The following is a 23,725-nucleotide window of genomic DNA, read 5'->3' as shown; positions in this document are numbered from 1 at the left end:
GGCGGTGCTGAGTGCTTCGAGTCCCGATGGAGCAATTAAGTGTCAAGTCCCGTGAAGGAGCTCCAGATGGAAACTTTTCTGTTTACTACGGTTGGGCCGATAGACAATGCCATCGTACATCGCCGATGGCCAATAGAAAACACAATGCTGAGCTGCCACTAAATTGACAAAATGTAAAATAGTTACGTTTCCTTGTGAGATCAGGCTGGTTTAACAAGTATCTATGCCCATGGAAGAGCTCCAGATGGATAGTTTTGTTTGCTTTATAATTAAAGTGGTTGTACGTCCGCCGGTTCCCGCCTCTTTCTTGCTTGAATGAGTGGGTTTGGGCTACTTCTACTGTAAGTTAACATTTCTCGCTATTCCAGTGTAAACTTTAAACACCCATGAAGAAACAACTCCGAGAAACACAGAAACCCCACTGCCAGATAGCATTTCAGAAGTGTTATTGCAGAGCAACGCAAATAGAAGGCAGAAGTGTGCTGAACTTTATATTTCCAGTACCTGTTTGAATCTATGCCACGAAGGACTAAGGCAGTTCTGAAGGCCACATTGGGTCCAACCATACTAGTAAGGTGTACCTAATAAAGTGGCCGGTGAGTGTATGTACATCAATATGTAAATCGCACCCCTCACTCTATGTCACACATGTTACCATCACTGCGTGCTGATTAAACTCATCTGTCACATTCAACATGACAGCATGAACGTTACTCCTAAAAGCTCCCACAGCGGAGGTACTGTGCCGGATCTACTTTTAAATCAGTTTATTTTTTGCACACCATAAAGCCTGACAACCTTCTTGTTGTAATCAAATTCATTGTTGAGAATATTAGGTCACTGCAGTTTTCCATGTGAGCTGAATTATAGACAGCTCTAGTTTACAACAAAACCCCAGAGGTCTAGCATGCTGATTTCCACTCGCATTATGCATGTATGCAGCAGTCAGGAGAGCAGCATGCAGAGAAAAAAAACAAAAAAAAAACCTGGGAGACATCAAGGATGTGGATGAGCGAAGCAGGCTTACACTTTCACACAGATGAAAGATTGAAACTCTTCATACATTCTGAAAAACGTCCTAGAGCATTCGATAGCTGTAGTGACATCATTTTGAATTTATGGAGATTTTTAAGTGGATTGATTGGAACTTTTTTTTGTATTTTTTCCACAGCCATAAATAAATATCGAGAATACTGGGTATGTGTGCACACCACGCTCGCGAATTGATCTTGGATTACATTATGTTGTAAATATTTGATGTTCATTGCAGCCGTTTTCTAGCGCCAAGGTTGTGTAATAGTCTTAGATGCATCCAAGCTTGACTATTGTCCAGCCCCGAGGTTAAAATAAGCCTACTTTTGCATAATGACCTGTAGAGCCCTGCTGTCAAATGCAATGTGACAAGAAACCGCGGATAGAGTTGCATCTGCGGGCCTGACGCAAAGTCAAGCACTCCAGTCACAGCATCTGTTAATGACTTGCAACAGCGCTACTGCAGACTTCTTGTGCAGAGCCATTGTTTCTTTATAAGGGAATTGCATTTGAAGTTCATCCACAGCTGACAGACAGAGAGCCACAGATGTATTCTTACTCTAAAGCGGCTCTTTGTTTGGCCATAACCCCATTAGTCTTTGTCTGGACAGAGTGTGTTTGAGGCATTGTCCTGTCGCATTCACATTTGAAGTGCTCAGACGGTGAAATTAGTTGTTTGATTTATTTTGTTCAGATTGATCCTTTTGATGTCGTAAAAATGAGACGTTAAAAGTCTTTTTTGTTGTTGCGATGTCAGTTTTTCGATGAGAGTTTTGTTGTCTTTGTTTGTGATCAACATTTGCCACATTTTCTCTCTCAGACGAATAGGCAAAGGCATGGTTTATCAATAACTTGGTGATTACTGTGATAATAATCCTGTGTTAAGTGGCAGAATTAAGCCATCAGCTAAATAAAGGTCTTTTCACATCATGTAAAGATTGAATTGCTCTGGATTTGATGAGTTGAGCATCAGACTCATCCATTGAAACATTAATGCTTTTTCTCTGTGCTACAGATACAGCAGTTTTCTGCTGGACAGTTTTTTTATTTAATTTTTTTTGAGGGGACACTTAGGCCCAATCTCAATTCTGTTTTTGTACCCCTTCTCCTTGGCCCTTGAAACAGAGTTCTAAGGGGAAGGGCTTCAAAATTTACCCCTAAGAAATGGGACAGCACTACAACATATCATTATATATATATATTACATATCATACATCATATCAGTCATTATAAGTCATCGATATCTCTTGTTTCATATGAGATCAGACGGTCGCGACTGCTGTAGTTATTCCAGTTGCTTTATTTTTTTGGTATTTATCTTCAGGAAATCACTGAAAGCATATATCATGTTATCATAATGGTATTATGTTGCAATAAGATCATAACTATACTGCGCATTAACACCATGGCCATATTCATCTATACAAACACACAAATAACATTAACATTATAGCAGACACTTTAAAAAGCTCATTCCCAGCCACTAGACTTTTCTGACAGGGTATTCGAGTGTCAGAATGTTGAGGGACTACTATACAGGAGCTATTATTGATTATAGTTTGAAATTTAGCATTTTTTTATTTTTTTTATTTTAGTGTTTTTAAAATCATAACGGTAAAACACAAATGCAGTTATGAATATATTAAAACGTGTTTGTTTGTTGTAATAATGACAAAAAATACAAATTTGTGGATCTCCTTACTTCTGGGTGCAGCTATGCTGCTGTTGTGGCTGGTGTGTTCTGGGGAAATTTTCTTACCCCCTGGTTCCGAGTGTGGTCCTGAAAAATCTCACTTCGAAAAGCCATGTCTGCTCGCTTTTGTTCAGTTGTGGTTGACTAGGGTTGGAGCTAAACGCTGCAGAACCCCAGGCAGAAACTAGTTTGGTGACCCTTGGTTTCATTCATTTTCTTTTCAGTTTAGTCCCTTTATTGATCTGCGGTCGCCACAGCAGAATGACCACCAACTTATCCAGCACATGTTTTACACAGTGGATGCCCTTCCAGCTGCAACCCATCACTGCGAAATATCCATACACACTCATTTACACTCATACACTACGGACAATTTAGCCAATTCACCTCTACTACATGTCTTTGGACTGTGGAGTAAAACCCACGCGAACGCAGCGAGAACAAGCAAACTCCACATAGAAACGCCAACGGACACAGCCGAGGCTCAAACCAGCGACCTTCTTGCTGTAAGGCGACAGCACTGCGGTATTCACCCAGGGTGAATACAGTAAAAGCAAATTTTAGCTGTAATAAAAAAATCTGCAATCTGTAATTTAAGATCATTTCAAAGCGTTGAAAGAAATAACAAGTCTAACTGGCAATGCAAACCTCGTCAAATATAAGTAGAATTTTTTATAATACAATGGTGGCGATATTTAGGTCAGTGCTTAGTAGCTGTTAAAGTTTAAAACAAAAATTCACAAATAAAATCTTTTTTGAAGGCATAGTAGGGCTGTGCAGTTAATCGAAAATCCGATTTTGATTTTGGCTTTTAACGATTATGAAAAATCGTTAATCGAGATAAACGATTATTTCATCATGTACCGCCCCCTTTCCAGTTGTACACGTGTGAAAACTCTTTGCCTCTGCAAAGCTCAGTTCCACGTGAAAATGACTAAAAGCATGTGCTGTAATGTAACTTTTGCAGCACGGGATGCGCATCATTCATGTTTTTAAAAGCGCAAAAGTGCACGTGCTGTTGTGTGTGTGTGCGCGCCGTGCTTAGCCTCAGACAGCAGAGCACACACACATCTAACGCGATCTTAATGTGAGCGCTTTAATGGTCAAATACATGCACATTTGTGTCAGAGCGCGGTGTTTAGTGATTATTCATATTAACCCTCATTTGTGTAATAAACTAACAAATTAAGAATCAAAAGACACGAGAAAGAGAAACCATATCAGTGCCGCAGTAAAAGCAAATTTTAGCTGTAATAAAAAAATCTGCAATCTGTAATATAACTTTGAAGTGCCCCTATCAATTAGTTCTTTGCAAAGTTGCACACACACACGTCAGATGATTAAGCCTCATGCTGTGTTTGCCCTGGTGTGAATTGTAGAGGTTGCCTTACTGCAGGGTCTCTGGCTATACTATGTCTTCATGCTGGGCTAGATTTGTTTCTATCCATCTGCCTTCCAGTGGTCAGAGCAGAACCCTCGGCCTATGGGTGTACAGGTCATTACGCCCACCAATGAATAGTCCCAGAAGGGAGACAAATAGTCCAGAGCCACTAGCGTGGTGCTAATTCACGTCTGCTCAATCTTGTTCACTGTGTTTAAATAGGGTTGGAGTTCAACTCTGCAGAACACCGGCCCCCTAGGAACAAGTTGGGTGACCCTTGGTTTATAACAACAGATAAATAGCCTAGCCTAATTTTTAAATAGCCTGAGGGTGAATAGAGAAAATACAAAGTTTCAGTTGTGATCAAAAAAATCTGTAATATAACTTTAATGTACCCTTATCTATTAGTCATTTACTACAATCTTAAGGATCAGAGATGACAAAGGTTGCACAAGCATGATTTAGCGTCATGCTGTGTGTTTGCCCTGGTTTGAATTGTAGAGGTTGCCTTACTGCAGGATCTCCGGCTATACTACAGTATGTCTTCTTGCTGGGCCAGATTTGTTTCCGATCCATCAGCCTGTCAGTGGTCAGAGCAGATCCCACGGCCCGTGGGTGTACAGGTCATGACAGCAGAATAGTCCTAGCAGGGAGACTAGTTGTCCAGAACCACTGGCATGGTGCATATCTATGTCTGCTCGCACTTGTTTAGTTGTGGTTGACTAGGGTTGGAGCTAAACTCTGCAGAACCCCAGCCCCCAGGTACGAGTTTGGTTACTCTTGGTTTATAAAGACAAACAATTAGCCTAGCCTAATTCTTGGATGGCCTGAGGGTGAATAAAGTAAAAGCAAATTATTAGTTGTGATCAAAAAAATCTGTAATTTAATTTTCAAGTACCCCTATTAATTAGTCATTTACTACAATCTTAAGGATCAGAGATGACAAAGGTCGCACAAGCATGATTTAGCATCATGCTGTGTGTTTCCCTGGTGTTTTAGAGCAGGGATTCCCAAACTTTTTTATTCCAGGACCCACCTATGCAAGTAATTATATCTCAAGACCCACCATAATATTTTATTATGGAAAAATGGGTAAAAAAAAATGTATCCATTCAAAGCAGTCAAAAATATATAGTGTGCGGCTTTTTGGATTTTGCGATTTGATATGCACAAAATAAGGCTCGATGAGCTTTTTGTGGGATGCTGGCTGTAACTGTGATCATTTTTTTTGTTGAAAAAGATACTCTTCTTTTTTTCAAGCCCCGTCCCATCGCAGTAAATTCCACTGCAAGTGAATAGTCATAAGAAACTAAATAGCTTTTTGATCGACTACTACAAGCTGGGAAAACACCAGATAAATATGCCAATGCAATGAACGTGAATAGATCTAATATTAACGCATTTGCTTGAGAAAGGAATGATGGGGGTAGTTACATTACTATTACTATTTTCCATAACATCTATGCCCTTCCATAACATTAGCTGATGTCAAAACTAACAGATAGCACTATAGCTGTTTATTGATTAGCGATCTGTCAACGTTGGGATGTAAAAAATACGGGACAACAAATAGCTTCAAATGATAGAATACATAGCAAACATTAGAAAATCTTGACAATAAAATAAAAGGTTTAACCTATTAAAATCAATGGCCTAACCAGAAATTAAATAAAGCTATAAAATCTATTTCACTTTTGATTGTATTTGCATATTGATTAAAGTTACTATAGTTATTTAGTGAAGAGCAGCTAGTAAATCTCTCATTGTGATTTGTTTGATAACGAAGGTGTTAATGTAAGAATGCACAGATCTATAATGAAGCATTCGATTAATAACTGTTTGTGCTCATTTAAGAGAAAGTTAGTACTGTTTAAAATAAAACATGCAGGACGGAGCAAAAAAAAACCCCGAAAAAACTAAGGACGTTTCTAACGGTCCCTTACTGAGAGCTCCGCTCTGCGCGAGCTCTACCGGCTAAACGCAGATTGCGAGAGCTCAAACGGAGCAGTGCTCGTAATGTTGAGCGAAAAAAATACAAAACAAAAAAAAGACAGCTGTGAAACATAACCAGCTTTGTCTTCTTGTAGGAAACAAACTTTAGATATTTTTAGGGTTAGAGGTTTTTAAGTTATTGCCGTCAATCCTACTGGTTTTGATTCACCGCAATGTAAATATAGCTGCAGCTATGTGACGATGCGCGACCCACCTTTTTTCACCGTGCGACCCACTAGTGGGTCGCGACCCACAGTTTGAAAACCCCTTTTTTAGAGGTTGACTTACTGCAGGATTTCTGCCTGTACTATGTCTTCTTGCTGGGCTAGATTTGTTTCCGATCCATCAGCCTATCAGTGGTCAGAGCAGATCTCGCAGCCCATAGGTGCACAGGTCATTACAGCTGAATAGTCCCAGCAGGGAAACAAATAGTCTAGAGCCACTGGCACAGTGCATATCCACGTCTGCTTGCTCTTGTTCAGTTGTGTTTAATTAGGGTTGGAGCTAAACTCTGCAATAAAACAATCCCCAAGGAACACGTTTGGTGACCCTAGGTTAATAACGACAAATAATTAGCCTAATTCTTGGATGGCATGAGGGTGAATAAAGTAAGAGCAAATTTTCAAGAGTCATCAAAAAAATCTGCAATCTGTAATATAACTTTTAAGTGCCCCTGTAAATTAGTTCTATAATACAAACCTAAAGATCAGACATGACAAAGGTCGCACAAGCATGTCAGATGATTTAGCATCATGCTGTGTGTTTGCCCTGGTGTCGAGTGTAGAGGTTGCCTTACTGCAGGATCTCTGGCTATACTGTGTCTTCTTGCTGGGCTAGATTTGTTTCCGATCCATCAGCCTGTCAGTGGTCAGAGCAGAACCCTTGGCCCGTGGGTGTACAGGTCATTACAGCCGAATAGTCCCAGCAGGGAGAAAAGCGGTCCAGAGCCACTGGCACGGTGCATATCCACGTCTGCTCGATGCCTCAGGTGTACAGCTGCACACTCCACAGCAGATTGAAGCTCTCCGAGGGGCCATTATCAGATAAAACATCTCCCATTACCTCCAAGAAATGCACCCCTGCCATCTGTGCGAGCTCGAACAAGAAATCATGCCTCTTCCATTTTCTCAAGCGTGTTGTCAATTTCATAAAATGGCACTGTTAAAGAGGTTTGCTTCTTGTCACTGGAAACCATAGTTGTGGTTCCATCCCCAGAGACTGAAAGGCTAATGGAAGTTTTGCTTAAACTTTTTTCTCTCTCCTGTCAGTTACAGCTGTACTTACAAGTTCTGATTTAAGATTAAGTAGTGCATGCCACTGCGAACTGCTCATGCAGTGGCTTATTTTAATGCTGTCTGGTTATCGAACGTTATGTAGCACTTGGTAATTACTTCCCATGTGTTTTGACAATCAGGGCTCACGGGGCAGATTTTGGCTGCGACAAGCTAATTTTTCTCAGTCTGTGGGCCACCCACACTGCTCGATTGATTTAATGTCTGCTAATGGGCTCAGCCACTTCTCCTAAACTTTACTCTGCTGCTCACCACCGTAGTGCAAAATCGGTAAGCAACTCGTACTTTGCTGCATTATTACAGAAAAGCTGTAATCGGTGAAAGTCATAACGCATTTTTATGCAGGGGTGCCGCATCATGGATGTTGCGGACGAAAATTAATTCAAGAGTTCCCACTTAGATACTGCTTGACTATTTAAGCTAGTTTGGCATGCTGTCCCGGGAGAGAACCCTGAGCTCGGTGATAGATGAGCCCAAGGCTCCTGCCTGGTCAATAAGCATTAGGAGGGATATGAGATCACGGGGGTATTCCAGAAAGCTGGTTTAACTTACCATCTGCTAAACCCTAAACTCTCGGTTGATTTACCCAAAACCTGTTTACCGCGAGAATGTTGGTTCCAAAACAGGTGATAAGAGTTAGTTAAATCAACCTCCTGAAGATAACCGCCTGTTAATGCGCGTGCACGGCCCACACCTGAAGGCATTTTCAGTAAATCGCCGAATTCACGAGTCACCATAGAAAATCCCGGTGAGAAAAAAAGAGCAGCGCACTTTACAGAGGTAGAGCTGGAGGTTTTAAACACAGAGATCTGCTTCAACGAAGGAAAGAAATATAGAATAAGAAATAGATAAGAAAAGAAAAAAATAAATAATAAGAAAGTTTGTTAGTTCATTAAATTACACATGCCACCCTCCATTTTATTAATTGTAATGAACAATTAAACTTCTCTTTAACATCCTTTTGAGTATGTTGTGTAACCATTCATGCATTTATTTTTATTGCCATTAATTTCTTAAGGCCACAATATGTGTATTGACTAATAAGACTTATAGAAATTGTAATCTTTTTGGAGCTAGACTCTGCAAACTCTGAAACATAGCAACTTACTCTCTGAAGATAACCTGCTCCGGAGCAGGTTATCTTCAGAGAGTAAGTTGCTATGGCTACTTAACATACCCAGAAGTTACCTCCGATTTTGAAACCAAAACTGAGGTTATCTACCTACCTACTCTCAAACCGGGTATGTCACATAACCTGCTTTCTGGAACAGCCCCCAGGTAGTTCTCGATAGCTCCCCAAATAAATCAGTATTGGCGCTAATTTGTAGTATGTGCTTGTGACTTTAACTTTTGCATAGTTTTTGAGTGTGGGAGGAAACCGGAGTACCCGGGGAAAACCCATGCGAACACAGGGAGAACATGCAAACTCCGCACAGAGAGTATCGGTTGGCTGAGCTAGTGTTTGAACCAATGACCTCCTTGCTGTGGGGCAACAGTGCTAGCCACCAAGCCACCGTGTAGCCCGAACTAAGGAGGAGGGAGAAGGGAAGGATGGGGGGTTTTCCAAAAACAAAGATGAGGAATGAAGTTTAGGCTGTATATTTATATTGAATTTAGAGTGATCCGATTGGCTAGTTAGTGATTAGTGATAGGGATCAGCTGTAGTCAATTCTATCACGTGCTCCTCTCGAAATTAGTTTGGGAAACTTCACGAGGGGGTTTGGGGGAATTAGTATCTTTGTTGGCTCTTACTTAGAATCATCCTAACTTTTCCCCCTAGCGGCGCTCTTGCCTCTATGCCTAAGGTGTTTTGTGATTAATAAAATGTTCCGAGATGTCTAGGGATATCCATGTTTCTGGGCTTTCTCCAGTCATGCCAACTTAATACACCTCAGAGCTTGATCACTGACAAAATTAAAACACAGCAATGTATGAGTTGCTTACTGACTTTGCAGTCTGGTGTAGTTAACCAGAGAAATGTTTCCAGTGATTTTATTCACTGCATTGCTTTCAAAATGCTTAGCCTAGCAGGTTCTTTTATAAATTCGAGCAGTGCAATTCAATGTTCCTTTCACTCAAATATCATTGAAAGTTTAGTGTATTTAAGAACAACAAGGTGAACACAAAATTTGATTGATTTGAGATTGTCTTAAAGGTTCAATATGTTGGATTTTACCTTGTCACCCGCTCTAGTTTACACGTGCCACTTTTTTTTTTTTTACCTCGCATATTCTTTTTCTTGAGTTGAGTTATTGAGCAAATTGATTGCACATTCTACATCATTCCCTCTGGCCACTCTTTAGTGAAATTGAAGCAAAAGTCCTTCCATACACTTGATTTTAAAAGTGCAGTATGTAAGATTGACACTCAGTGGTTGAACTAGGTATTGCACTCCTAATTCAAAACACTTCTTCACCCGGCCCCTCCTTCGAAGATTCCAAGAATGCTTAGGTTGCCAGATTGCAGCACCAATAGGAACTAGCATGCCTGATTAGTGAGCCTACACTACACGCAATGAACAGAAGTTTTTGTCTAAACTGTCACCTGAAATTTCTATTTTAGAAATGGGTTTCTGAACAGCAGCATAACGGTCACCTCAGGTACTGATTATGGGATATCTTTTGGATTTATGTGAATCTTGTTGCATTAAGACATTGTTACAGGGTATGCTGCTCAGCTAATGTTTACATTACTAATAATTATTTTAATTGCTAATTAAAAGCCACATCATTGTGTTTTTTTATTACTCTGAATATGCTTCTTATTCCAGAGGCTTCTACTGTCCTGTCCTACCCTAGGGCGCATACTGTCCATCCGCTACACTTTTGCATTCCCTTTAGTCAACATGTTATCAATTAACGGTAACATAATACAATTTTCGAATTGATTAAATCGATTCAGAAAAATTCAAGTCTGCATTGTCACGATGTGTTCAATTTTTTAAAACGGTGCACGTTAGCGTCTGCCACCGTGAGGGTTCTGCGACTGCGCGAAGACTGCACTGGACTGATGCGTGAGCTCAATTCAGTACAGTACTGTAATGTGTTTCAGTAATATATTTCTAACATTTATCTTGTGTTTAGAAACAGTTCTCAGAATTACTCAAAAACATTCAACTGTAAAGGAATATTATCGACAAATATTTAAATGTATTATTTTTTTTGCCTAACACAAAAGAAATGCTAATGGACCTTTTTCACAGGACTGTTATTACGTGTTTAACTGTCATCAAAATCGCAATATTCTTTAAAGTTTTTAAAAACGTATGAACATTTATATGTATTTACTTATGTATAATATTATCTTTGCATCAAATTACCAAAAACGAATTACTGCTGGCTGCTGTTATCAGTCTCTAATATTTTTTTTTTCTGAAAGTCTTAATAAAACGATCGTGGAGTTTTTCTTTTATTATTTCAGCATATGGAATTGTATAATTTGCTGTACTCTCCCATTAACTGTGGTCTAAGTTCACCCAAAAATTACGACTTCCAGAGAAATCTGGAAATGTAATGTGTATTTATACAGGGCATTTATCATGTATGGCCATACACCTAAAGCACTTCACAATCATGAGGGGGGTAGGGTGTGCAGCATCTACTTGGATGATGTGACGGCAGCCATAGGACAACAGCGCCAGTGCGCTCACCACACACCAGCTATTAGTGGAGTGGAGAGACAGTGATAGAATCAATTCGGTGGATGGGGATTATTGGGAGGCCATAATGGTTAAGGGCAGATGGAGGGAATTTGGCCAGGACACTGGGCTAAAACCCCTACTCTTTACGAGAAGTGCCATGGGATTTTAATGACCACAGAGAGTCAGAACCTAGGTTTAACATCTCACCTGAAAGATGCTATAGTTTCTCCTTCACTATACTGGGGCATTAGGACCCACAAAGACCACAGGTTAAGCACCCCCTGCTGGCCTTACTAGCTCTGCTTCCAATAGCAGCCTAGTTTTTCCCTGTGGTCTCTCATCCAGGTACTGACCTGGCTAAGCTTTGCTTAGCTTCATCGAGTAACCTTTCTTGGGTTGCAAGATGATTTGGCTGTGAAAAGGGTCTACTATAAGTTTAATTTGAGATGAACTAATCCTTTAAAATCACGTTCATAAATGGTACATTGCGCAAACAAATTAGAATATAAGCACTATTTTCAAACTGAATCAGGTTTTGTATGTGTGAATCTTCAATAATAAATTTATTTGTCAAACGTTTGTCTTCTAAATCAGTTAGGATTCCAACCCATGACTAAACTGTCCATATTTTTCTGTCAGAAGGCTCTGTTTGAAAAACAATCAAGTACTTGTGTTTGCAACCACATTTAGATGTTAGCTTTCAGGCGAATCAAAACAACCAAAAACGTTACGTTTGTTTGAAGTTACATCCGCGACAAAACCACTTACGTGAAAGTTTCCCAGCACCATAGGGGGGAAAATAAGCAGACACAACTGATTAATCGAGAAGCCTAAATCTGAGACACAAACAATGTGCCAGATGTTGCTCTCTTGCCAAATTCGTGCTTCTCAGTGAAGCTCTGTAGACTTTGACACGCACACACGCTTACCTTGAAGCAGTTTAAGATGTCAACCACAAAAATCTGCTTTATGTATTACATTTGAGCTCGTTTTATTCTTCTTTTCTGATGCCCTGTAGAGACACAGTGATGTTTCTTAAGCATTTTAACGAATGAAAAAGTCTGTTGTGAAACTGATGGAGTGTTTAACCCTCTTTCCTGCAGATATCTGGAGTCTCGGGGTCATCCTCTTCATGCTGGTGTGCGGTCAACCCCCCTTCCAGGAGGCCAATGACAGCGAGACCCTCACTATGATTATGGACTGCAAATACACTGTACCTGCCCACGTCTCAAATGCTTGCAAAGAGTAAGTCGCTGCTTTAACCTCAGCCCTAGTCGTTCATCTCTGGCATTTCCTGCAGCTTGAATGTTGACTTTTTGTCTTAAGGCTATTGAGACACAATGGCTTTATGGAGCCTTTCACCGTACATTCATTATCTAGAAAGCCAGACACAGTACTGTTGACATGGATGTTAATAAGCCGCCTCAAACAGAATCAGGTTGACCTTCCTGGAATCTAAATATCTGTCATACTCGACTTTGCTTTTTGTCACTTGTTTTAAAAGGTTGTAACTTTGGCTGTTTTTTTTTCTGGCAGGCTATTAATGTGTCGTTAAAACAATTATAGTTAACTATTTAATTATGTTTCCGTATGTTAAAGACATACACAGTGGAAGTCAAACTAATTTGACTACATTTGTGGCATAGTTTGTGGCATTAACGTCAAGAATATTTCACTCTTTAATTTTTTTTTCCTTTCTCCAAAAACAAACCAGACAAAAGTTTTAATGTGTCAATCAAAAAGTGGCTACTATCATGTCACTTCATGGGATCACTGTACATAATAAATGCAGGGCTCAAAATTGTAACCGTTTTGGTCACATATGCTCACAAAATTTTATGCATGCAACCACAAAATATATTTGGTGGCATTTGTGCGAGTGCACAAATTGTTGCTATGCAACCTGTTTTCACCTCAAAATATTCACTGCATCAAGTTTGTTATAGTTAACGAAAATGAACGATAAAACAAAAACTAGAATTAAAAAAACATTTTCGCTAACTGAAATAAAATAAAAACGAGAGTTTTTTTAAAAACTAGAACTAATATAGGTATCAAATTGGCTACATTTAAAGGGCTTTATATTAACCCCTTTTACAAGATGTCTTTGGTGTCTCTGGAATGTGTCTGTAAAGTTTAAGCCTAAAAATGCATCAGATTATTTTTTTTCATTGTCTTTACTTTACAAACATGCAGTGTTTTAAAAATGTTTTAAACCTGTTCAACTCATATTTGAGGTGCAGCTGATCACAGAGAGTTGGAACAGATTTTTTAGTCCCAGTTTCTTTGCAAATCCTGTTCTGTTTACATACGTGTTAATACGGAGACATGTTAATATGTGCTGGTCAATCAATTCATTGTACAGGAAAAACAGCACTGTCATGTTACAGCTGTTTTCCTAAATGCGTCTTTGCAACTATGGCTCAAGGTTATAATAGTTTTGGATTTTTCATTAGTTTTAGTTTAGATTTTATTTCATTTTGACCTTTAGTTTTCAATTTTAGTTAGTTTCAATTATTTTTTAGTGGTAGATTTACTAGTTTTATTAATTTTTTAGAGGGGGATTTACTAGTTTTATTATTATTATTTTTTTTATTGCTTAGTTTTAGTTTAGTTTTTGTTAGTTTCAGTGTTAGGTTTGTTATTTATTTATTTATTTATTTATTTATTTTTTTGGATGTTTGTTAGGTGCAAGAATCAAAATCATCAGAATAAATATGGTATAATAAAAACTCAACTAAGGATAGGCTACATTTTGTTTTGACACAAGAACACAACCATCTACCCATCCTTAAATTCAAATACAACACCCCACAAGACAGCAGCCTTAAGTACAATAAGTGTGCAAGGCTGCTTATGAGGTTAGATACACAGTAGTGATGGGAAGTTTGGATCTTTAACGTGAACTGAACTTTTTTTGACAATCTTCCCTAGTTTGGACTACAAAACAAACTGTATTGTGTATTATATTATAGAACTAACTGAAACTAAATCATAGCAAAAACATCCTTCGTTTTCGTCTTTGTAGATGTATTTAATATATACTGAAAGCCTTTTAGAAGTAAATCTATTTACTTTGCTCTTGCAGTTTTACAGCAGGTGTTTGACCCGTGTGGCACCTCAGCGTCTGTAATCCTGATCCCCTTAGTCAGATCAAGCCGATTCTCCTCTAGTCATCCTCGCTGTTACTCCCGTGACCAAAACAACGGCTGGACATGACAGTGTCATGGTGAAACATGACCCGAGCAGACACTTAAAAATATTAAAGGGCACTTAATTTACCCCTTTTTTATGATTTAATATTAATATTATGGTTCTTTTGAGTGTGCCAGTTTAGGTTCAGTTCAACACACAGTTCATATGTTTTTATTATAATGTGTTAAAATGTGTCATGTTGGGGGCGTTTACACAGTTTGCTTTTTTAGGGGCGTGATGCTTCACAGATTCGGCTTCCCGCCCACCGTAACAAGGGGGAGGAGCCAAGAGCTCCTACGCTCTGTTTGCAACAGACAGGCTGACAGACAGAGAGAGAAAAGCTAAGCTAAGCTAGGATGAGCATTCAGCCGTACATGTTCGACCCGGACACAGACCAAGCAGAGAGTACAAAATCATTTGTGTCTCTGCATAGTCTCTGTGTACAAGTGCCGAGCTTGTACACCGAGACTAATAACCACACACACTGAATTGTCTTTGAATGAAGCACCGAATACGCCACGACACGGGACACCAGACACTCAGTGACGCGGCAGAAACATGAAGCATCACGAATCGTCGCGCCACACATTCTAGAACTCCAAACACAAGCCTCCACCAGGGCAAACACAACGGCGCTGCGGCCGCTGACCCGAAGCTCCGCCGCGTGCACCCCGACAGAAACCCATGCCCAGAATTCTGAAATGCACGGCGCCACGCAAAAGGTACATGCAATAATTCCGATTACAGCCATAATGTAGAGAATATTAATCTTGTGTTGAGCCCAATGAGCTTTGCGTCTAAAAATAGCAAGGGTATTCCTTTAGTGATATTGCTAACTCACACGCTGAAAATGGCGGACGTGCAACATGAAACTGAGGATATGATTGTGACGCAAGGCTGTCAATCAATATTGGTGGGCGGGGGGACCGCTCTCCTAAAGTTGCGGTCGGTCTGAAAACCTCTCCAATTGGTCCACCGTTTTTATGTTGTTAAATTGACAAAAAAATGTCTGTGTGTGTTTATATCACCCCAATATGACGGTCTATAGGGGTGTAACGATACACTCAGCTCACGATATGATGTGTATCACGATATAATGTTCACGATTCGATATGCATCATGGTATTTGGAATAAAAATTGAAAATTAAACTGAAATGCAAATTTTACCAAGTAAACTATTTTTTATGTATTTCTTTTGTTTAAACTTGTTAAACTGAGGCTTCTTTAAGAAAATAAATTAAACAGGCCTGTCTCTGGAAAATAAAACAATTTAAAAACTTCTTAAAAAATATTATTGAAATGACAGAGACAAAATTAAGGAACAATTTAAGTAAAGGTGCAAAAAAAAAAAAAGCTTTCTATTGAATTGAATTAAACAGTAAGAGCTTAAGGCTTTGCTTGGTCACTTGCGTTTTTTGTGTGTGCAAAAAAAAAAATCCACATTTCCAGGTATTTAATTCATATTTAATTAAATTCATTTAGAGATATCTCTAATTACAATTGTGACTAGTCAAAACTCATTTAGAGATATCTGCAAATATTTTTCAATGGAAGTCAATGGAGGAATATGACTAGTCATAGTATATTTGCAGATATCTCCAATCTGATTTCGTACTAGTACAATTGTAATTGCAGATATCTCTAATTGTCATTCTGACTAGTCGAATTATAATTATGACTAGTCAAAATAGAATTAGAGATATCTCTAAATATATTTATGGATAGTCAGAACAAAGGTTTAAATGCTAAAACGGCTTACCATACGCCCGCGTCTATCATATTCCGCCCTCTGTAGTAACAGCTCACGGTCAGCTCACGTCATGTGTGATTTTGCGGCCGCCAATACATCATTATATGAAGACAGAATGATATTTTAGGGTGAATTGTACCTTATAAATACAGTATGTGACTCTTTCAACACCATTAGGAGTTATCCATGTCGCTGTGCAAAGTATGTAAATCACTGTGAAGACTTTAAAACTTAAGATGTTTGACCCAGTATGCGTGTCAAAAAGCGGACGAGTCTAAAGCAATGACTGTACAACTGACATGTTGCCAGACGTCTGATTTAGAGAGGATGGGCCATCCTCTATTTCAGCTCCACTCATCTTGGTCTGCTAACATTACTGCTGCTGCAATCTGAACTCACGTGCGACAGCAGGTGGAACGTAGCTCACGTGCAAACAGCTCAACTAATAAGAGAAAACGGAAGTCATATCGTAATCAAATCGTCATAACGCCACGATGCGTATTGTGACATTTTTGCATCGCAATAAATCGTACAACGATAAATCGTTACACCCCTAACGGTCTATACACTATACTTACACACGTTTGTCCAAACAGCTTAAAAAGTAGATTTTTCACCATAGGTGCCCTGTAATAACACATTTGTGCTCTATCATGGATTTTTTTAATCATTCTTTTTAAGTGGATCTTCTAAGAAACTGTGAATAAAAGATCTCTTCCAACTCTTGGTGATTAGCTGCATCTCAAGGATGAGTTAAACAGGTTTAAAGACAGTAAAAATAAATAATCTGATGCATATTTTGAGCTAAAACCTCACAAAAACATTCCAGAGACCCCAAAAGACATTTTGTAAAAGGGGTCAAATAGGAGCCATTTAAATGTGGCCAATTTGGTATCTGGTAGGAATTAATAATGCAGATCAATTGATAATCGTGACTCTTTTTTTTTTTACGTGACGTGCATTTCATCACACTGAAGTTCAATGTAACGGGAGATCTGATGTGTCCTTAAGGTGCCAAAGTGCTTACTTTACCAGGAGTCAGAGTTTGTGTTAAATGCGATGAAGCCTGCTGTGGCCAGACTGACCGTATGGTGTCAAACAACATGGTTATGTAACCGATAAGCTTCGGGCGTCTTTACAAAAGCCAGTACTAACCCTCTCTCATTCGTTCACCTTTTTTTTTTTCTCCCTCTCCTGCTACTCCAAACTGTGTCATTTAGTTCACGCTGCTAGCTGTCTCTCGCGGTTTGTCCTCGGGAACTTGCATGTCAGGCCAGTGTGTGTTTCTTTGTCCAGGCTTTGTGAGCACACATGTTTAGCGTTAACATCTTTCAGAACTACTGCCAGCAGCTAAAATTAGACTCTGCTTAAATCCCTGCTCAAATAGGAAGTCTGTTCACAAAAGAAACGGCGCGGAACACGCACACACATTCATGCAATTTGCCCCAAAAAGACTTGTCATCGTTTTTACAGACATTTATTTGTAATTTGTTGTTTGTATCAATCTCTACAACTTTTATTTTTATTCATATTTTTAGTTTTTGCGTGGGGAATTCGGGTGCAGGGTGAAATTGACTACATCTCATGATGATTAAACATGGCTAGTAGAGATGTAAAGGTATCAGAATTTTACGGTACGATAATACCTCGGTATGAATGGCACGGTACGGTATTTATTGAATAATTTACAGGAAAAACAAAACTAATGAAAAGACTCGAAAAAAGTGCCAAAAGTGTTTATTTACCTTAGCACTAAACATATCAATGACATAAAATTAGCCATCTATCTGTAAGTTTCGAAACAGGAACTTCAATTTTTCAATTTTAATAACAAAAAACTATTAAACCATATAAAAAAATTAAGTTTCAGTTTAGTATTGTTGAAAACTCATTACATTCAACATTTAATCACTCTCTCACTCAGATAGAGATGGGCTTTTTAAGGAAAATTATCATATAACTAAAATCTGGTAAAAGCTGGGATCTCTGGGCATGTCCCCTGCAACAGAAAAAAAACCTTTCATTTGGGACTGAGGTTTCTGGGACAGAGAGATATGATTTAACCAAGGTTGACAGCAGTGGGTAACGTTGTGCATTGTCTTTTTACCACTTGAGAGGACAAGCCATGAGAGAGATAGAGGTCTCTTTGCGGTACAAGTCAATGTCTGCATCAATCTAACAAGTGTGCTGTGTTCTGCAGTCTCCATGACTGTTTTTAGTCATATTCCCCGACTTATATTTCACCACAGTCTGGCAGTGCCTGCATAATGTTTTTTTCTTTGTCTGTCACCTTTTCTCCTTTTTCGTATCTTTTTAGAAAGAAACCGAAATGCTTCCACACATCCGATTTAAAACCCGCTTTAGGTTCGATCATTTCCAGCTCTTTTTCACACTTTTTCACTCATGTTTACACACTTGACTACATTACAAATTATGAGGATGGATAAGTATTGTGAACAACTAATATGAAAACATGTTTAGAGGAACACTTTCACATGTTGAGATGTTCATGTGTGTGTGCTGGCGCTCACCGGCTCTTTCACGTGCGCACACAGCTGAAGCAGATCTTGAAGGTAAACAAACAGCGGTTTATCAAAAGCATTTTATTGATAATTATTTACACAGTTGGCATTAAGAAAGAACTTAGAAATGTTATCTGACTAACATCTAGCAGCTAACTGTGTCTGGAAAAAAATTCAAAGCTGCTATTTTTTATAAACCGTGTGGATGTGAATGCGTGGAGTGTTCTGATCGGCTAAAGTAGTCGTCTCAGCGCGTTTTAGACGTGAACACACTCTTTCTGGCAATCTTCCTTCTGCGTTCACACAGCGCAGCATTCCGACAAATAACCGGTAATGTTACAACTTCTCTTTCCGGAAAATAGCCGGAATGAATTTACCCGCAGTTCTCTGGCCGCAAATGCCTTGTTGATGTCAGCATGGCCAGTTCTAACTGATAGAAAGGCAACTTAAATAACCGAAAGGTGCAACAAATGGCCCGTTTCCACTGAGTGGTACGGTACGGTTTGGTTTGGTACGCTTTTATGGCCGTTTCCACTGTCAAAAGGCGTACCGAACCAAACAGTACTGTACCACTTTTTCGGGACCCTTTCGAAAGGGTCCCAAACTGCAGAAAGGGTCCCAAAAGGTGGAGCTACACGCGCAGCTGAACGCTATTGGTTTTCAGACATACGTCATTCACAGACTCAACAAGCTAGAATGTAAACAAAGGACCCGCCATGTTTAAAATACACAGCGAGAGATTACAGCGGAATTTTAAAATACATATGCAGCCATGGTCGATCCTGCAAACAAACCCTGTCGTCATCATGATGAACAGCCACAAAGCCATGGAGAAGAGCGGATTCACCCTGTGCCGCGTAGTTTTTAACGAGCCAGTCTGAAGCCTGAGTGGTTTCGCTTTCTTTCTTGCGCTCGCAGCAATCTGAATTAACAAACTTCTTGATCTGATAATAATAACATGCACTTGATTATTGACAAGCTTTGGAAACCCGATCCTGTGAGAAGCTGACAAACGCGAGTGACACATTCAGAAAGAAAAGGACAAACGCGAGAGTGGAGCGCGAAAAAAAGGCGAACCTATGAGCACGTTATTTCTTCAGCAAACGTGAACAAACTGCCTTGTTTTAATCTTTATTATCACCTTTTGGACTAATATGAACTGGGAATGATGGAATGACTCTTTAACAGAGGCTTCATGTGCTGCTGAAGATTACAGACACAGATGAGAGGTTTTCACTGACTGTAGGCTAAACTTTGTGTTGTTTTGAACCTAATTAACGACGAAATGTCTGCTGTGTGTAGTTCTTCTGTAGTTGGTAACATATCGGAGACTGTAAGGGTCTGTATGTGTTCATATATGTTCATTTATTTATTTAATATAATTATAGATGTTACAGTAGGCTATTTCGCACCGTCATTGATCTGCAGTTATAATCAACTCCTGTTTATAGAAAAGTTAGTAATAAACATTTATACACAAGTATTTATGTGTGTAAAGCATCTGTTTTGTGAAAAGTGCTTTTCATATGATATGTGAGCGACCTGTGCAGCTTTATTGTAGACATTTTCTCGAACGAAAATGACGTAGACTGAAACTTTGTCATACACCACGCCCACCAATAGGGTACCCTTGATAGTGGAAACGCAAGCCTGATAAAGGTGACCCGTACCGACCCGAACCGTACCGTACTGTACCAGTCAGTGAAAACGAGCCATAAGGTATGCAGAAGAGCATCTCTGAACACACAACACATCGAACCCTGAGGCAGATGGGGTACAGCAGCAGAAAACCACACCGGGTGTCACTCCTGTCAGCTAAGAAATGAGGCTACAATTCACACAAGCTCACCAAAATTGGACAGTAGAAGATTGGAAAAACATTGCCGACTCGATTTCTGCTGCAACATTTGGATGGTAGGGTCAGAATATGGCCTCAACAACAGGATAACGCATCATGTCATAAAGCACAAATCATCTCACACTGGTTTCTTGAACATGACAATGAGTTCACTGTACTCAAATGGCCCCCACAGTCACCAAAACTCAATCCAATAGAGCAACATATAGTTCAACATAAGCCTCAATCCTGCCAATCATGGATGTACTGTAGAATTTAGTTTTACCACTTAGCTCTAGTCTCTGTATGACTGTCATTTGCACGCCTTTCGTGCTTCCTTTTGATATTTACAGAAATAGTTTCCTGATTATCACAGTCTATCGTAATCTCAAGCACCAAAACACTTCAGCAAAGTTAGGATGTGTGATTCTGTTGCTGCAGACTTCCTGTCATTATCACTTTCAGGGAGAGCCAGGTGGAAACTGTGCAGCAGGGTAAGGAAATGTGTTGGGTCGTGACGCTGTTTCTCTGCAGGACGCCATTGTTGGCCTCTTAAAAGTATCACAATGCTCGGCTGGAAATTAGATGAATGGTTTAGGCACAAAGACTAAACCTGTTTAACCCGTGGTAAATATTTCTGAACATACAGTTGAATTATTAGCTCTCCTAAATTATTATTTCCCCGTTTTCTGTTTAATGGATTTTTTCAACACGTTTCTAAACATGATAGTTTTATAACTCATTCTTTTATCTTTACCATGATGACAGAAAATAATATTTTGCTAGGTATTTTTCAAGATCCTAATATTCAGCTTAAAGTGGCATTTAAAGGCTCTATTACAGTGGTTCTTAAACTGTGGTACGAGTACCACTAGTGGTACGCGGGCTTCCTTTAAGTGGTACGCGGAGATATCAAATATGTCATATGTACTTGCTACATATATTTTAAAATTAATAAAAAATGACTTATTTATGAATGTGATATATAATATTATTTATTATATGAGATATAGCCAGGGCCAGACGGAATCTGCGGACGTTTTTTGCTACTTCTGCGGAGAATTTTGGTAAAAATTTGCGGATTTCTGCTGAATTATTTTGGTTTTACTCACTAAAACCTTAATATATTAAATAAAAAGTAATTTCAAATTCAAAGTAAATTCAGATTTACACATTTACTCAAGTAAATAAACAGAATTAATAATGGGCTGAAAATCAGCAGAAATCTGCGGAATTCTGCGGAAAATCTGCGGAATTTTACACGCGCAGATTCCATGTGGGCCTACATATAGCCTATATTTCTGAGGTCCAGGCAATTTCCAGGTGTTAATGAATTGGCTACTATGTGTTAATACTTTACATTTAAGTACAGCACTTTTCTTTTTACTTTTTAAGAACCTCAGCCTACCATTTTTAACTTTTAAAAGCACATTTTAATTTGAATGTTGACGTTTTTAGTTTGTTTGTTTTTTTTTACATGTAAGCAAAGTACAGTTTTAACATTCAGGCGATTTATAATGTTTTAAATGGCTGACTATAATACATTTTCTTAATAATAGAAATTAATCTGCCACATTTTACAACTGCAGAGCTGTAGCTGCTTTACTGGGCTCACTACGCCTCTGTATTTCAATACTGCTCATTATGGTGGTACTTGGAGAGACTATTTTTTTCTGAGGTGGTACTTGATGAAAAAAGTTTGAGAACCACTGCTCTATTAGATTAACTAGGAGTTAGACAAGTCATTGTATAACTAAGATTTGTTCTGTAGACTATCAAAAAAAAAATGTTGCTTAAGGGGTTAATATTGACCTAATATTGACTAATAATATTGACCTTAAAATGGTTTAAAATAAGAATAAGACGAAAATAAGATTTCAAAATGGTTTTAAACAGGAATAAGAATGCTGTGAAAAAAAATCTTGCTCTGTTAAACATCATTTGGGAAATATTTGAAAGAAAACAGTTCTAATAATTTTGACTTCAACTTTATGTGCGTAAAGATCAGTTATTCTTGTATGCAAAGAACTCTTGGAATGAAATGAATGTTAGGTGTTGTCTTTGTAAAGGTGACAGATTGTGACCTATTACAAAGGTGTTGAGTCAGTTGTTCAAAGCTGCATCAGGGTGACATTGGAGTAGCATAGTTTCGCCAGTTTAGTGAATGAGTAAGATATTTTTCATACAGCAGCAGTGCTGCTCATAAGGAACTTGAAAACAAACTTTTGTGAACCTTGCCTTGCTTAATATTCATATCTTTTATTGTGTCATTGATGCATGCAAGTGAGTGATGTTTTCTTTCTCTTTGTCGCATAAAAAAAGTAAACTTTTATTTTTTTAAATTCAGACACACAAATATTGAGTTAATTGCAAGTTTTATTTTAACATTATTTTATTTTGACAATTGAGTACAACAGTCAAATTACAACAGTTGATCTTAATCAGTTCATAACAACTAACAGATTAATGTAGGAATAGGTAGAAACAGTACACAGTAATCATGCTGCAATTCTTTATAGTTTTATCATATTAGTAAGATTCTTTAAAAAAGGTAGTTATTTGAAATATAATGACACAAATCAAGACATATTTTTACTGTACTCTTAAAAAAAGCTCTAAAAACACTAGAACTACCTTTATATTGTATGTTTATGTATGTGCATTTATTTATATATTTTTAATTTCTTTATTTAATTAATTAATTAATTAATTTATTTTTGTATGTTTTTTTTAGTATGTTAAATGTGTCCTAGGTTTTTTTTATTTGCAAACAGCGATCCATCAAGCAAAAAAAAAAAAAAAAAAAGTCAGTCTGTCTGTACTGCATGTATGCATGTGTGAAAATGCACATACACAAATTTCAGACTCAAGTCTATTAAGACAACAACCTCAACACTCAAGGCACATCATCATCAAAGCTACGCCTTTGTTTGTTGTGAATATGCACCCTCTAGTGGCCAAAATTACACAGTGTCTTTAACTTAACGACTGCTATTAGGATCTCATAACCAGCATAACAAAAGCATATGTTTGAACTAAATCACCCATCCTGCCTTAAGCATAAGATTATATTTAGCTGTAATTATGTGGTGTGATTATGCACAGCATTGTTGTTGTTATTGTAGATAGATGCGATGTAAACATGCTGTAAAAAAAAAAGTAGGATATATAGTTAAAGTCAGAATTATAAGCCCTCCTGAATAATTAGTTCCCCTGTATATTTTTCTCCAATTTCCCATAACCGGGAAAATTTGTCCAACACATTTCTAAACATAATAGTTTTAATAACTGATTTCCATTTACTCATTTATTTTATCTTTGCCATGATGACAGCAAATAATATTTTACTAGATGTTTTTTAAAGATACTAAAGTGCAATTTAAAGGCTTA

At 38.3% G+C, this 23,725-nt stretch overlaps 1 protein-coding gene and 1 long non-coding RNA gene across 3 annotated transcripts in view; one reads left to right on the top strand and one right to left on the bottom strand.

Annotated features, from left to right (window-relative positions):
• Window positions 1-8,240, bottom strand: part of LOC147840126 (uncharacterized) — a 402,217-nt gene extending 393,977 nt beyond the window's left edge. Inside the window, exons 1-2 of one of the 2 annotated variants that reach the window (XR_015511032.1) lie at window positions 6,108-8,240; window positions 3,201-6,048 (exon numbers count right to left, since the gene is read on the bottom strand). This is a non-coding gene — a long non-coding RNA (uncharacterized LOC147840126). The remainder of the gene's footprint in view (window positions 1-3,200; window positions 6,049-6,107) is intronic. The other variant, XR_015511033.1, reaches the window with a different exon arrangement.
• snrka (SNF related kinase a) overlaps window positions 1-23,725 on the top strand; it is an 80,355-nt gene that overhangs the window by 25,263 nt on the left and 31,367 nt on the right. Inside the window, 1 exon segment of the mRNA NM_001193327.3 lies at window positions 12,134-12,275. Within this exon segment, the coding sequence (NP_001180256.1) occupies window positions 12,134-12,275 (142 nt within the window).

Source organism: Danio rerio, chromosome 16 (genome assembly GCF_052040795.2).
Source record: "Danio rerio strain M-AB ecotype USA chromosome 16, GRCz13ab, whole genome shotgun sequence".
In the NCBI taxonomy this organism is placed as follows: Eukaryota; Metazoa; Chordata; class Actinopteri; order Cypriniformes; family Danionidae; genus Danio; species Danio rerio.
This window is presented reverse-complemented; position numbering and strand designations above follow the sequence as displayed.